Consider the following 14,587-nt stretch of genomic DNA (forward strand, 5'->3'; position numbering starts at 1 on the left):
GGGCGGAGAAACGGAGGGGGGAGGGGAAGCGCGGCACGGGGAACGCGCGCCTCCCGTTCCCTGCTTTAAAGCCGCGCCCGCGCCCCGCCCTGCGCCGCGTAGCGCTGGCCAATAGGAACGCTCCTCCGCCGCTCGCCGCTTCCTATTGGGTAAAGGGAACAGCCGGGCAAAGGTATGTGACGTCACACAGAGGCCAGCCCGGAAAGATTGACAGGGCAACGGACGAATGGGGAGGAGGGGTGGGATGAGATTGGAATGCGGCGCACCTCCCGCGTGCCAGCGCGCGCTTTCGCGGAAGACGGCGCCCTATGGGCATGCGGTGTGGGGGAGGGCCGGGACCGCGGGCCCTCCATCGATGTCCTCTATTTTATGTTACTTTTGAAACTTATGGGGCTGCTGAGAGTAAAGCAGCCCTTGGCGTGAGCGTGCTGCACGGTCCTGCGCGCCCTGGAACAGGGAAAGGCCGCGGGAAGAGCGGGAACAGGCAGCCCTGCACCGCTGCTGCTCCCTCCTCCTTGCTTTCCAGCACAGATCGCATCCCACGTGCGTGCCCTCGGCATCACCCCGTGTGTGCAGGGCGAGGCGTGGCCGTAAATCAACGCTGGGCTCCTGAACTTCCTTCTTGTAGCGCGGCCCTCGTGCAGGGAAAGGGCCGAGGTGGGGCTCGGCAGGAGCACTTCCTCGCACTGCTGCACGTGGTCCCTTAAGGTTTGGTGCTCTGTAAGCCACAGGTGCTCCGTTCCCGGTGCGTCCTGCAGGGTGGAGAAGTTGTGTTGTCATTGACCATAATGAGCCCTTTCCCCTACAGCCCTCGCTTTTGCTGCCTGATAAGAAACGGGATGAATCAGAGTGAAATACGGAGCAGTTTCCAGGTTATAGTTTAATCTCAAGCAGCGTTGAATCCTTTCTGCAGCAGCTCTGCTGCCTGCGTAGCGCACAAGCAGAGGGTGAAGCTTCCCACGCTGCTAAAAGCTCAGGTTGGCTGAAAGTTTGCACGGGGCACGCTCATCCACGAGCCAGTGGGTCCCTGCAAAGTGCACAGCTGCAATCTGCACGCACGTTGCATCACACAGCCATAGTGATTCAGCCCCAGAAGGCGTGAGTTCTTCCTGCTGACCTCGGGTATGGGGCCTCTGCACCCTGCCACAGCTATGAAACAGCATTCAGTAAGAAATAAATGATCCTCCAAGAGTGACATGCTCCTCGATGCTCCCATCCCAGTGTGGGACCCCCCCCCCCCAGCCCACTAGGGTGCTAATCGGGGCTGGAGCTGCAGAATGGAGCAGATGCACCCATGTAGATAAGACAGGAGTGTCCTACTCATGGGCGGGCACCTTCTGGGAACCTGAAACTGGGGCTTATCTACCAGATCCAGAGAGATACATATATATTTTTTTTTATTGATTTTTTGGGTGTTTTCCCAGTTTCTACCGTGGGTCCAGTGCTGTCTGAAGGGTGGGCAGGGAACGCCTGGCAAAGGGAGTTGCCCTCCAGCAGCACATTGCAGGACACTTTTATTAATTGGAGTGATGAAGTGCAGGTAATTGGCCTTCTAATTGCAGCAAGGAAAAGGCACCTTGTAGCAGTGCAGTACAAAAAAAAAAAAAAAAAAAGGATCCAACCAAATGGACCTCATTTGCACTCTTATTTGCAATGCTTGAGCTTCATGTCCAGCACCAAGAAACTCCCATGGCATTTTGTCCAGGCATTGCCATTCCCCATCCTGCATGCTGCAGATGCAGTGCCAACAGGAATTGTGAGTTCCCCACGACAGACAAATTGCCATCAGCTCACGATTCTCACCCTTGCTCCTCCTAAAAAGATGCAAAACTTGCATCAACCTCTTTGAGTTTGCTCTGTAGATTTGCCCTTTGGTGGGCAAAATGGGTCATAAGAGCACTTTTGTGCTGCATCAAACCTGAACTTTCTGTGCCATGCTCACCCTCCAAGCACAATGCACTCCTGTTATTCGTTATCTCAATGACCAAATGAAGCAAAGTGGATTGTTTTGTCTCCAGAGTGGGCTGACCCATTTATTCAAGCATCAGTGCAATGTATTTGCAGCTACGGGGAGGTGAGCAATGGAAAACGAAGCACTCTGGGCACTGATCTTTGCATGGGCAGAGTCGCATTTCTGCAGCCTGGGAGGTGTGGATGTGAGGAATTTGGCCTATGGGTTTTATTTCAGCGCTCCCATAATCTGACCTAATTTACCTCGTTCAGTGGATTAATGCAGCGGGGAGAGGCGGTCCCTGGGTATAATTGAGGCTTTTTTGCTTTACTTCCTGGACCCAATCTTTTTCACCAACTCGCCTTTCTGGTTTGGAGCCCTTGGGAAACAATGGGAAACACTCAGCCCTGTGCCATGCTCGTAGGGTTTTCAAGCGGTAGCAAGCACAGGGGGGCTGCTGGCTTTGTGCACAGCTCTGCTGTTTGCTTTCTTTTGGGCAAGCTGCAAAATGAAAGGATGTGGGATGCACCCGAAGAGGTGGCAATGCTCTGCCACCAGCTCTTTGCATTGCATTGCCTGAGCTTTGTCACTGAGATGTGCAACGCTTGGCATTCAGCTGCAGAGGATGAGATGGGAGCTCTGCAAATGGGCAAGCAACTAGAAAGCCGGCTGGAGTGGGGTTTTATTTACTTATTTGTTTATTGAAAGAGGGATTTTTAACAACAAAAAAGATCCCCCACAAAAATGCCAAAAGAATTCTGAATTCTGCTTGGAGCTGATCAGCAGCCCCACATCTGGCAGCCCTGGTGCTGCTGCTGCAGGATGATAGTGGGGAGGGTGTGGGCAGGGTGGGTGCTGTGCTGCTGCCAGATAGGGATGCACCTGGTGGGCTGCAGTCTCCCCCCCAACTCTTCCATTTGAACTTGCAAATGCCCCAGTGTTCTAGTGCAAGCTGCCTCCCCAGGTCTGCATCGTGCTGTGTGCTCCGGGCACAAAGGAATGCCACAAAATATGGTCACAAAATGCTAAGATTTTCTTCTTCTGCTGCAGAGCCCATACATCTGGAAGTAATCAGCAGGCACAAAGCAATGCGGCATTCCTCCTGGGCCTCCATTTTGTGCTGCTTGCAGGCTCTGTCAGCCCACTTGCATTGGCAGCTCTGTGTATTTTCATCAGCTAACGAGGGTAGGTACCACGCAGGAAGGATTGCAGTGCTGCAGTCGTTCTAAAGAAGTCCAATTTCTGGCAGTCCTGCAGAGCTGTGCACCCACAGCATGGCTGCAGTGCTCCAAGTGCTCACTGCACCCAGTGCAAGGTGTTGCTGCAGCTGTGATGCAGTGCATCTGCATGCAGGAAGCAGACAGAAGGACTTTGCATTGCTTCTGTGATCAGTGGATTACAGCACTGCAGCTAACAGGGATGAACACTCTGAGATGAGGAACTTTGCTCCCAGTGCGTTGCAAAGTGGCAAAGTTTGGGGAGTCCGGATGGGAAGCAGAGTCCCAACCCCCACCTCGGTTATCAGAAGGTAAAAAGTTGGTACGCAAAACAGATGTGCCAAACCTTGTGTGCAAAAGCCAGCATGCAAAACCAGCGTGCAAACCTGGCAGGCAAAATCTGGTGCGCAAAACTCCATGCGTAGACCCGGGGTGCAAAGTCAGGTGTGCAAATGTGCAAAAGCCAGCGTGCAAAGCTGCTGTGCAAAACACTGCGTGCAGAGCCTGGCGGAACCCGGCATGCACGATCCAACGTGCAAAACTCGGTGTGCAAAGCTCGGCCCGGGGCTGCTATAGGTGCATCCTCTGCATCCCAGCTCCGGACGCTCCGAACAATACCGCCACTCCGCGGCAGCGCCTCGCACCGCTTTGCTCTCACCCAAATACACTTTCCCCATTTCCCACCTCTTCAGCAAAGCTCAGTTTCGGGGCGGGTGATGATAACAAACCCCAAAGCACAGCAGATCGCTCAAAGGCAAACCTGGGATAGTCGCTGTACCCATACCGGCGTTATGAATTATTAGCACTATAAATACTTATTACATCCGACACGTAGTTACACGTTTTTCTCCGTACAGATTTACAGGTCCCCGTGTTTTATTCGCACAACCACAACCGCACAACGATTCAATCAGCCCCGTGCACTAAAACGGCTCTTAGCCACGCCCCCCAACCGCATTTAGCCACGCCCCAACCGCATTTAGCCACGCCCCCCGGGGAAATCCCTTCCCAGTCCGCCTCCTCTTCTCTCGGCGCCACGTGTGTGCGTGCGTGCGTCACATCCGGCGGCGCACCCGGAAGCGACGCGCTGCCGGTTGCTATGCGGCGGAGTAGTGGCGGTGCGGTTGTAGGTGCGGTGTGAGGTGGTCCGGGTCGGGCTGCGAGGGCAGGAGCGGGGCAGCTAAGGGTGGAGGAGCTGCTGCTGTGATCGGGGATGGGCTTCAGCCTCTGGGGGTGCGGTTCTTAGGGAGCCGGTTTGGGAGTGGGCCGGGCCTCAGCTGCGAGGAGAGGCGGGGGCCCTGGGGCCTGGGGCTGCCCGCCTCTTTCTTCTTCACCTCTTTTTCCTATTGCACATCTGTACGCGTTGGTCAGGGCTGTCGCCTCTCCAGACGAAGCTTTCTCAGTTTTCAGCCCTGCTTCAGGACTAATGCTCTCCTTGGCCCTGCGTGATCTCCAGTGTCTGTGTGTGTGTCTTATTATGGGGAGCTCAGACCTGCACTCTGTGCTTCACTGTGGCTTTGCCAGCGCTGAATGGTGGGGGAGGGTCTGCTGGCTTGTACAGATTGTTACAGTGCTGTCTGGATTATTATGTGTCTCTTATTGTTGTTTAATTCAGGAAGGGAAGAGCAATGTCTTTGAGAATGGCTGTTCCTTGTCAGCTGGATGTGACTGGCTGATTGTGGGACACCAGCTGCTCCCTGTCTGCTGGCTCTCCCAAAATGGGGAGGTAAGAATCCCAAAGGAAGTGTGTCAAATTGTTGTTTGGGGGAAGGGCTGGGAATCTGCTCACACCCCATTTGAGGGTAGAGCTGGCTACCTGCTCACCGTGCCTAGTGAGGAATGAAAAGATGGAGATGTGGTCTTGACTATGTATCAATGAGCATGAGCAGAACAGGGCTAGAACGAAGCAAACTAAATTTACAGAGCGTATGTTTATCCTTGGCTCATTTCAGACTGCATCTTTTTGGCCTTACAGAATCCTCTTTGAATTTTAGGATTGGCGTTTCTTGTTTGCTTCCTGCTTCTTGGCACTTCAGCATTTCTCCAATAGGATGTCCACGTATTTTCAACACCACTTTGCGTCAGATTGTGGTAATTGGAATACTTGCTGCTGCTGTCTCTTTGCTCTACTACTCACTGGTAGTCATCCGCAATAAGTATGGGCGTGCATCCAGGGACAGAAGATTTCACAGGTGAGATTTAGAAAGGCTGTGGTGGAAGGAAAGAAATGCAGTTTTGACACAGAAGACAAAGATCGACAGGAAGAAAATAGAATGGATGAAATAAATAAATGGTGGACAAAATGAGTGAACTCCGTGCTTTGTTTTTGAAGCTTTCCTTATCTAAGTTGCTTTCAGTTTATCAATAATTCAGCTTTTATGTGTAGTGCTTCTCTTCACTGACAGCGCCATACTGATAACTCTGCTTCTTGTGATGGAAAGCATTGTCTTGTTTTGAGTCTGATGTTAAGTGATACTTGCACACAGAGCTTGTCTGCAAGGTGGTAATGCTAAGTCTTCTTCTAGGTATCTTGCCCGGGTAACAGACACTGAAGCTACAGATACAAACAACCCCAATCTGAACTACGGGATCGTTGTGGACTGTGGTAGCAGTGGCTCTCGGATTTTTGTGTATTGTTGGCCTAGACACAATGGTAATCCACACGACCTGTTGGACATAAAACAGATGAGGGACAAAGATAGAAAACCAGTGGTTATGAAAATTAAACCAGGTACTGGAAATTTATTATTTTGAGATGTGATTTGTCTAGATAGCTTTGTATCCAAACGTGGCTTTTCTCTAACCAGCATTTATAGTGTCTGTGGATAACACATGTGTCAGTGTGGTACTCCTTTGGTTTTCTTTGGGTATTGTTTGCAGAGAGCTTTGTTCATCTTTATAGCTTGCAATGTGACACTGATGGGCAGGAAGGAGAGATTTGCCTGCTAAGACAGTTGCTGGTTCAGTTGTCAGTTAACTTGGTTCTATTTTATTTAGTGAATAAATAATCTGCTTTCTACTTGATCCACCTATTTAAATAGGTAATTGTAGCAGGAAATGCTAAGTCATGGCTTGAAGCAGTAATTAAGCATCTGGTGGGAAGGCAGGGCCAACCCAGGGGAACTCAGGTGCATGCAATGCAAAATGAATGACCAGAAGGGTTGGAGCCAGGATCCATCCCTTCCCAGCCCTCATTTAGGGCCTGGCAGGGGAGGTGGGGGCATCTCATTGGAGATCCCTGCCTACGTGAGGGCTTGAAAAGGTAAGTACATTTTCCTCCTTCACTTCTGTGTCCACGGTTGCTGCGTTTAGGCTTGTCTTCATTTGCTGCAGCCTAGGACTTTTGCCACTCCACTATTACCACTCTACTTTCCCTCTCCTTGTAGGATTATGATGATGTCTCTAATGCAGATTTTTGCTTAATGTCTGGAGGATGATTGAGTGTTAGCTTCAATTATCAGGTTCTTATTTCCTCAGTTGATTCCCTTGCTTTGGGTTGTTATTTCTCCTCTGTGTGTTGTTCACTGAGACTTTTCCAGACAGGAAATCACCAAACCTTGTGTTGCTTCACTTTCACATTTCTCTGTTTCTCTAGGCATCTCAGAGTTTGCAAACTCTCCTGAGAAGGTCAGCGATTACATTTTTCCACTTCTCAGCTTTGCTGCTGAACACGTGCCCCGCACAAAACACAAAGAGACTCCTCTTTATATCCTGTGTACTGCAGGAATGAGGATTCTGCCAGAAAGGTCGTTGTCTCTCTTCGTTTTTGCATTCAGGATAGTGGGCCTGGTGTCTCTGGCTGTTTTTAACTGCTCGTGCTGTTATTTTGCAGCCAGCAGAAGGCAATACTTGAAGATTTGGTCACTGATATCCCTGTGCATTTTGATTTTCTGTTTTCGGACTCGCATGCAGAAGTTATTTCAGGGAAACAGGAAGGTAGGTGCATTTCAGAAAAGCAGTCACAACCTCTGTGACCTTTATTACTCCTGTTGTACAACTTGGGGGAATCTTATTTATTTCCTGCTTTTTAAAATTCTGTTTTGGGTGTAAGGGATTATTCCTCAGTGGCAACAGATGGGAGTGTGGAGATAATCATCTGCTGCAATCTCCTGGCTTGTCTAAACGTTTTCTAATTAGTGGTGATGATAACTCATGTGTGTTGAGCAGTGATTTTAGACCTATTTCTGGCTTAGGAAGGAGGATGAGACACAGCATTCATGATGGAAGAACATTAGTAGGGAAAAATGGTTTCTAGAGGAGCAGTGCTTTGTTCTGCTCGGCTTGCTGGAGTCTTAAATTAGCTTTATAGGAGCTTGCTTTGGCCTGAAATCCAGACATGAAGTTGTTTTTAATGTATTGAATTAGGATTTTTCTTTGAATCTTGACCTGGCAAGGTGGGCATGGAGTAATGCGTTGGGAATGTTTAAGAACTGTATAAAATGTGAGTGGTGATGTGTTGTATTAACTCAGAATATTCCTGGAACTTCCAAATGTTTCCCTGTGTGCTTAGGAGTGTATGCATGGATTGGCATCAACTTTGTTCTTGGAAGATTTGAACATACAGATGATGGTATGTAACCATGAATGTGATTTTTAAGAAGGGTGAAAGTACATTGCTGTGCCACTGCGGTTGATGGTGTGAGATGTTAATTAACCACAATGTGTAGATGCTGATGCTTAAGATGGATGTGAAATTTTGGTGATCTGCACTGCTACCAAAGAAAGAAATGTTCAACAGAAATAGTGTAGTGTTGCATTCTGCCCATTCTGAATGCATTTCCCAATGGCTTTTTGTTGTTTTATCCAGAGGATGAGGCAATTGTGGAGGTGCACATCCCAGGCAGTGAAAACAAGGAAGCCATCTTCCGTAAGAGGACAGTGGGTATTCTTGACATGGGTGGAGTGTCGACTCAGATAGCATACGAAGTCCCTAAAACTGTAAGCTTTGCCTCTTCACAGCAGGTTATTATCTGTGCAACTTTCTTCTTTTCATTTTGGTTTATTTTAATGCATATTCTTTTTTTTTTTCTTCCTCGTTTTCTTTGTTTTGAGTCTTATTCTTCATTACATCACATCCAAACCACGGGCAAGAGAAGATGGCAAATACGAGTCCTTCATCAGCTAAGCACTTCATTTCATTCTTCATTCAAAAAGTTGATTTCAATTAGCACAACATGTCACTAACTTAAGTGGATCTGCTTTCTTTCTCTGTGCATGTGTGCTTGTGCAGTCTTTAAATGTGTGGTACTAAGAGGCTCTTCTGTAGTTCAGAGATGGAATTTTTATAGCTCTTTCTTAAGAATAAGATGTGGGTTTTTTCCTTCATAAGCTGGATTGGTAGAGTTAACAGGACGTGGGGGTAACAGTTCAGTTTGTTAAACTATCTCCTTCATTACGGTTCATCTGTTACAGGATGCAAATCTCTTTGTTGGAAGGCTTAAAGGGAATGTAACTTGCTCTAATTGCAGTCCACTGAGCTCTAGAGTAGTGCCTGAAGCTTTAGGATTGGATAACCTCCCACTGACATCACTGAGAAATCATCTGAAGTCGGAGTAGTGTAAAAGCTGTGTGGTTTGAGTCTCAGTGCACTGCTGTAATGAGGCATGATGGCCTTTTGTTATAACAGGCTTTAATAACCACACTGCTTTTCAGACAGGTGGTGTAGCAAATAGTTTGGACTGCTAAACAAAAGTTGGAGCGTTCAGATTCAGAACAAACTGCCCCAATCGAGTGTGAATTTGAAAAGGGAAGAGTGGCAGGCAACTGATGATGATGGCTGAGTGGCTTTATCTGAATGCAGATCAATACAAAGCAGGTGTTCTGGTGTGGAGCCTCTCCAGGTTCCTAAACAGAGAATGGGCAACAGGCATTTACAGTCTTCCTGCTGTTTCTCATCTTTTCCCAGAGGAAAAGACACCTCAGTGTTATTCATAGCAGCTCCTGGTTTATGCATTTCCTGAAGTACCAATAGCAGCTCAGTGCTTTGAAAGCAGTGTGCTTTGCTCTAACAGAAAGCGACGTGCTCTTGTGAAAAGGAAACAGATGCACAAGGAGGGATGTTTAAAGATGTCAAGGACATCTTTTTCAAAGTGCTCGTCTTCAAGTTCTGATTCACGTGGTTCCTACTTAATCTTAGTCCTTGTGTTCCTACAGGAGGAAGTTGCCAAGAACTTACTTGCAGAATTCAACCTGGGCTGTGATGCTCATCAAACTGAGCACGTGTATAGAGTCTACGTTGCAACATTCCTTGGCTTTGGAGGGAATGCAGCACGCCAGAGATATGAGAACAGCTTATTTACCAGCACAGCACTCAAAAATGGGTAACTGGCTTTAATTGCTTGGAGGTACAGCTTCTGTAACCCTCAAATGTGTTGAGTCAAGTGCCTTGATGTAGAACTTAGCTTATACAGCGTGCCACGTGCAACGTTGGAGTTTCGTTAAATAAGGATTTCATTTTGATGCTTTCATATCTTGGAGCTTGGTGTTTCTGATCTTATGCTGTTGCTTTTCTTAAACAGACTGCTGGGCAGACAGACTGGCATGACTTCGGATTCCCCATACCTCGATCCCTGCCTGCCTGTGGATGCTCAGGATGAGATCCACCAGAATGGGCAGATAATGTATTTGCGGGGAACAGGAGACTTTAATCTGTGTCGTGAGATTATCCAGCCCTTCATGAATAAGACCAATGAGACTCAGACATCTCTGAATGGTGTCTACCAGCCTGCTGTGCACTTTCAGAACAGTGAATTCTATGGTTTCTCAGAGTTCTATTACAGCACTGAGGACGTGTTACGCATGGGAGGGGATTACAATGCTGCTAAATTCATTAAAGCTGCGAAGGTAAAATGTTCTCCAGTGAAACTCTTTCTAGTTTGAAACAACTGCTCTACAGAAGTGGTTTATTCTGAAAATCTTGCAGCATGACTCTTCCTTTAAGGATCTCAATCTTCTTTTATCCTGTAATAGCCTATCATGAGCCATCTCTGCTTCCTCATTGGGTGTTCTTTTAAAATACAGCTTTGAAGCACAATAGTAAAGTACACCCCAAGTAAAGTATACCCCAAAGGAAATAGATTGCAGAAAAGAGGTGATACTGGAGCTTGTTTCTTCTGCCTCTTGCTTCTCTTTCTGTATGGCTTAAAAGAATTTGTTTTCCACTTGCTTTCTGTGTTTTGTGCCAGTTTCACAGGGAATCAGTCTGCTGGGGGCGGTCATGCTGCAGTGTACCCTATAGGAATATGACTTGTAGGTTTAATGTCCAGGTGTAAGACTGAAGAATTTAAGTGCCACTGATATTAGTGTAACCCCAAATGTAAGGATCAAAATGGCTGTACACAAAACACAGTGAAATTTGTGGTCAGACTTGGTAGTAATGCAAGGGATGCTGTTATATATAGCTTTGGTATTTACAGAGCATCTCACCTAGTGGCATTTTTTTTTTCCCCTTTCTTCAAGGATTATTGTGCCACTAAGTGGTCTGTCCTACGGGAGCGTTTTGACCGTGGTCTTTATGCATCACATGCTGATCTCCACAGATTGAAGTAAGTATTTGTGTTTGTACAGCAAATCCATTCATGCAGAGTTGCCAGAAAGAGGTCGTGTCCAAATGGTCCATTTAGTGAAATCATTGGAAGTGTGAGTTTAACCTTAAATATTGCATCAGCCATAAAAGGTGCTGCTATCCCTGTGTCTAAATGTGCTCCTCAGCCCTTTGGGACTCTGTAACTGCTGAGAAATTGAATTCCTGATGATGTGCCACTTTTTTCTTTTTGTAGGTACCAGTGTTTTAAGTCTGCCTGGATATATGAAGTATTTCACAGTGGCTTCTCTTTTCCTGCAAGCTACAGCAATTTGAAAACAGCTCTGCAGGTGTATGACAAGGAGGTGCAGTGGACACTGGGAGCCATTCTGTACCGAACACGGTTTTTGCCTTTGAGGTACTGCTGGCTTTCTGCAAGGTCTGGACAGTTTTTGGGTGGAAGTGATGGGGTTTTTGCAAGAGAAGATGTGCAGTGATAGCAAAGCTTCTGACAGTTAGAAAGAGACAAGATGCTGCTTCTAGTGCATGTATGCAACCTGAGGATGTGTTTGAAGTAGCTCGAGTAATGCTTGATAAAGCACATCTACTAAAATGGGTTCTGTTTTATTTGCTTTGGTGGCAAGGCTTGGTTTGTGACTTGTGTTATCTCCTTGTTTCCTTTCAGAGACATCCAGCAAGAAAACTTCCGTGGAAGTCACTCCCACTGGAGGAGCTTCTCCTTTGTTTACAATCACTATTTGTTTTTTGTCTGTTTTCTGATCGTGCTGCTCTCCATCCTGCTTTACCTGCTGAGGCTCAGGAGGATCCACAGGAGAATGCTGCGTAACAGCTCATCCACTTCCCTCTGGATTGAGGAGGGCCTCCCACCACAGAAGATCTCTGCAGCCTTATGAGATGCTGTGATGGAGGACAACTCTTGGACTTCCTACACAAAAAGCCATTTTTGCCTCAGGGTTTCTCCTTTATTTTTATTTTTTTTCCCCCTTTCGGTCATTGAGGAAGCAAATTGGCCCAGAGTGTGGAATTCAGCTAGGTTTTGGAAATCTGGGGAAGTGGGGTTGATTTGTCTTAGTGTCATGAAACAGTATCTGCCAAAAATTCCTTATTTTTTTAATTAATGCACTTTGGTGTGTAACAGGGCAAGGAAAGACTTGTCAGTATGTAGCAGCAGCTTAAGCTATGTCTGATCAGAGAGTGAGTGTGAATTCTCATCCTGTGGGTGAGATTGTGAGAGATTCTGTTAGTTAGGATGAATGAGTTTTGTTGGTTTTTTTTTTCCAGATTCCAGGATTCATACTGCTTGATTTCTCAATGCTGAGTCTCCTCAATCAGAGGAAAGTGCAGGGTTTCCAAAAGCAGCAAGAAAACAATCTCTTAGATCAGCTTTTCCAGTTTTATATTCTAGAATAAGTACTGTGATGGAGAAGAAAAATCTATTGCACTCGATGCTGTGCTTCCACAAAACTGCTTACAACTGTTTTCTATGTGACGGTCTCCCCTTTTATCTTGGGATGCATATCTGCATCGTGGCACAAGTCACCACTTTTTAATCCTTTCTTTCTGTTTCGTAGTCATTCAGAGATTGCCCTAAAACTCCAGTATGGTGGAAAGAACTGGAACATGCCTAGGCTTTTGTTTCTGCTAGAGTAGACTTGCACAATGTCTTTTATTTTTAAGTACTCTGAATTGTTAATTTATATTTTATTTAAAACTGTTAATTTTACTTGAAAGTAAATTTGTCCATGATTAAAAGTGGGATTTATATGAACTGCTGGTGTGCAGGTATTTTATTGCTGAGTGCCAGTCACTTCTGTCCTCACTGTCTGTGTCCAGGTGGCAATATTTCCTTCTCTTTTAGCAGGTGTGAAAATGCAGGAAGAAAGCATGCAGTTTTCAGTGCTGAAGAACTGGAGACGTTGGTACAATTTTGTCATGTTTCAGGTGCAGTTTCTTCCTCTAAAGATCTAGATGCTTTGAATTGTTTTGTTGTTTCCTTTTGTTATGTCTTTTGCTGTGGACTGCAAAGGAGATGTGGGTTAGAACTGCATACACCTCTCACTTCTGACATCTGGAACTGTGCTGCAAACTTTTTGGCACTCATAGGCTGATAATTCTTATCAGGAAACTGACACTGCTGCTTGTTACAGAGCCTGTGCTTCCTGTTTCTGAGCTGCTTAAAACTGAGCACAGAGCCTCTAATTGCATGCTTAGATAAGGCAGCCTCAATTTGGCCAAGGGTTGATGTTAAAGGGTTAAAGTGGAGAGGAAGTATCAGGGTGTGATATGGCAATATCCGGGCAGGCGTGGGGGTACTTTTAAATGTTACAGAGCTTAAAGCCCACCTAGCACAAGGGAGGAGGTGCTGACTTCCAAAAGCAGCTAGCTGGGCTCCAAACCTCATCCTGGGTTTACAGGGCTGCTGTGCTTTTTAGTGTTTGAATGTTCCTGTGGCAAGTGTTCTCAAATTCAGCTCTTACCTTTGTAACATCTGGCGTGGAGGGTCCTCGTGCTTAGGACTAGTGTCTGTTGTGGGGTTGTTTTGTTCTTCCCCATTGTCTGTAGGGATTTGTAGGATGGAGCAGCAGGGGCTGAGGAGGAGGAAATTTGCTACGTGTTTGTGACTTGTAGACTAAAACCACTTTATTTTGCAGTTCCAAACTATTTAGGAAAAAATAAAGAGGAATCCTTCCCATCCTGCTCCTGGACAAGCTTGCTCCCAAGAGACTACATTAAACAACAAGCATGAGAGGAAACATGATTCCTTTAAGAGCCTTAGAAATACCTGTTTTCACTCAATACCTGTTCCTGGGCTCAGGTTTCCAAGTCACAATGGTAATGTTTATCTGTTTGTGTCTGTTTCTGCATTAACATGCTTTGTTTTCTTTCTCCTGCTTCTCCCATTCACCTTGTCCTTTCTCCAGGTGCACTTAGGGCCTGTAAGAATGCAGAAGAGCACAGGGGAGAGGCAAGGGTGCTGCTCTTTGACCTTCCCCACTGACCTGGAATGGGCAGGAGTGTGATGCTGAAGGTTTTGGCTTTGCATCCTCTTAGATGCATCACTCATCATCTTATACACAAAAAACACAGCAATGAAATACATCCAAACAGGGCCAGAGGTGGCCCCTAATGGAAGAAGTGTTTTGGAGACAAGAGTATACCCAGGAGAGAGATGTAGAGCCTGGGGTAAGGAGGGGAAGAGGCCTACAGCTCCTCCAATGTGGAAACAAAAGGGTTTTCTGTACCTCTGCAGCCCTTTGTGAAGGGGACAGTCAACAGCAGTGACTCGATGGCAGACCTGATCACGGGCACCTTGTTCTTCTCCCATTGTTTCTGCCATTGTTGCTACCAAATAACGCATGAAGCTCATTGAAAGCTGAAATGAGCCTCGTGAGGGCTTGCTGTGTCCCTCTCCCTGAGCATTAGCTACTGTGTGTAGCATTCAGGGGACTGGGTCCTTCTGGCTGTTTTTCAAGCCACCCTCTTTTTCTTTAAAGAATGGAAGGATGACAATGACTTTCTTACCCATGCTTGAAGATCTTTGGGTCAGTGGGAAGTGGTGCTAGGAAACTGCCTGGGACTGGGTTAACAGTGTCTTCGTGGATGATGAGCAATTCATGTTGCTGAACTGGAAACATTCTGTAGGGCACTAAGCTTCAAAAGGGAGTGCTCAGCATGCTCGTATCAGACAACTTGCAAATGCACTGAAGTCATAAATGCAACATCCAGGTCCTCCTGGTGTGAAAACAGAATGCTTAGCTCCTTGCTGATCCGCAGAGGTGTGAAGGAGGTTAAGGACCTGGTATGTAATGCATCTCCTACCTGGATGCTCCCATCTGCAGCCCTGTCCTGCTCTTACTGTGAGCCCTCTTGCAAATT

General features: G+C 46.7%; 1 protein-coding gene across 2 annotated transcripts; it reads left to right on the top strand.

The window, feature by feature from the left end:
• The first annotated feature begins 4,351 nt into the window (after nucleotides 1-4,351).
• ENTPD4 (ectonucleoside triphosphate diphosphohydrolase 4) lies at nucleotides 4,352-11,817 on the top strand. Of its 2 annotated transcripts, none has more exons than XM_065745039.1 (13): nucleotides 4,352-4,401; nucleotides 4,793-4,894; nucleotides 5,163-5,360; nucleotides 5,694-5,899; nucleotides 6,764-6,914; nucleotides 7,001-7,104; nucleotides 7,679-7,738; nucleotides 7,976-8,130; nucleotides 9,322-9,488; nucleotides 9,687-10,011; nucleotides 10,627-10,712; nucleotides 10,947-11,108; nucleotides 11,376-11,817. In XM_065745039.1, exons 2-13 carry the CDS (start codon nucleotides 4,887-4,889, stop codon nucleotides 11,602-11,604), a joined length of 1,851 nt encoding a protein of 616 aa, XP_065601111.1. In that variant the 5' UTR covers nucleotides 4,352-4,401; nucleotides 4,793-4,886; the 3' UTR covers nucleotides 11,605-11,817. The 2 variants fall into 2 exon arrangements, with proteins under 2 accessions (XP_065601111.1, XP_065601113.1); XM_065745041.1 differs by having other exon boundaries at nucleotides 7,976-8,106.
• Nucleotides 11,818-14,587: the final 2,770 nt, after the last annotated feature.

Source organism: Cyrtonyx montezumae, unplaced genomic scaffold (assembly GCF_038088225.1).
Source record: "Cyrtonyx montezumae isolate F1298 unplaced genomic scaffold, pur_monq_1.0 scaffold_33, whole genome shotgun sequence".
Lineage (NCBI taxonomy): Eukaryota > Metazoa > Chordata > Aves > Galliformes > Odontophoridae > Cyrtonyx > Cyrtonyx montezumae.

What these genes read in the sequence shown, in the direction of transcription:
- ENTPD4 (XM_065745039.1), top strand. An exon ending in GGTTATGAAAATTAAACCAG is followed by an intron (nt 5,900 to 6,763) that starts GTACTGGAAATT and finishes CTGTTTCTCTAG; the next exon opens with GCATCTCAGAGTTTGCAAAC. An exon ending in ATGAGGATTCTGCCAGAAAG is followed by an intron (nt 6,915 to 7,000) that starts GTCGTTGTCTCT and finishes GTTATTTTGCAG; the next exon opens with CCAGCAGAAGGCAATACTTG.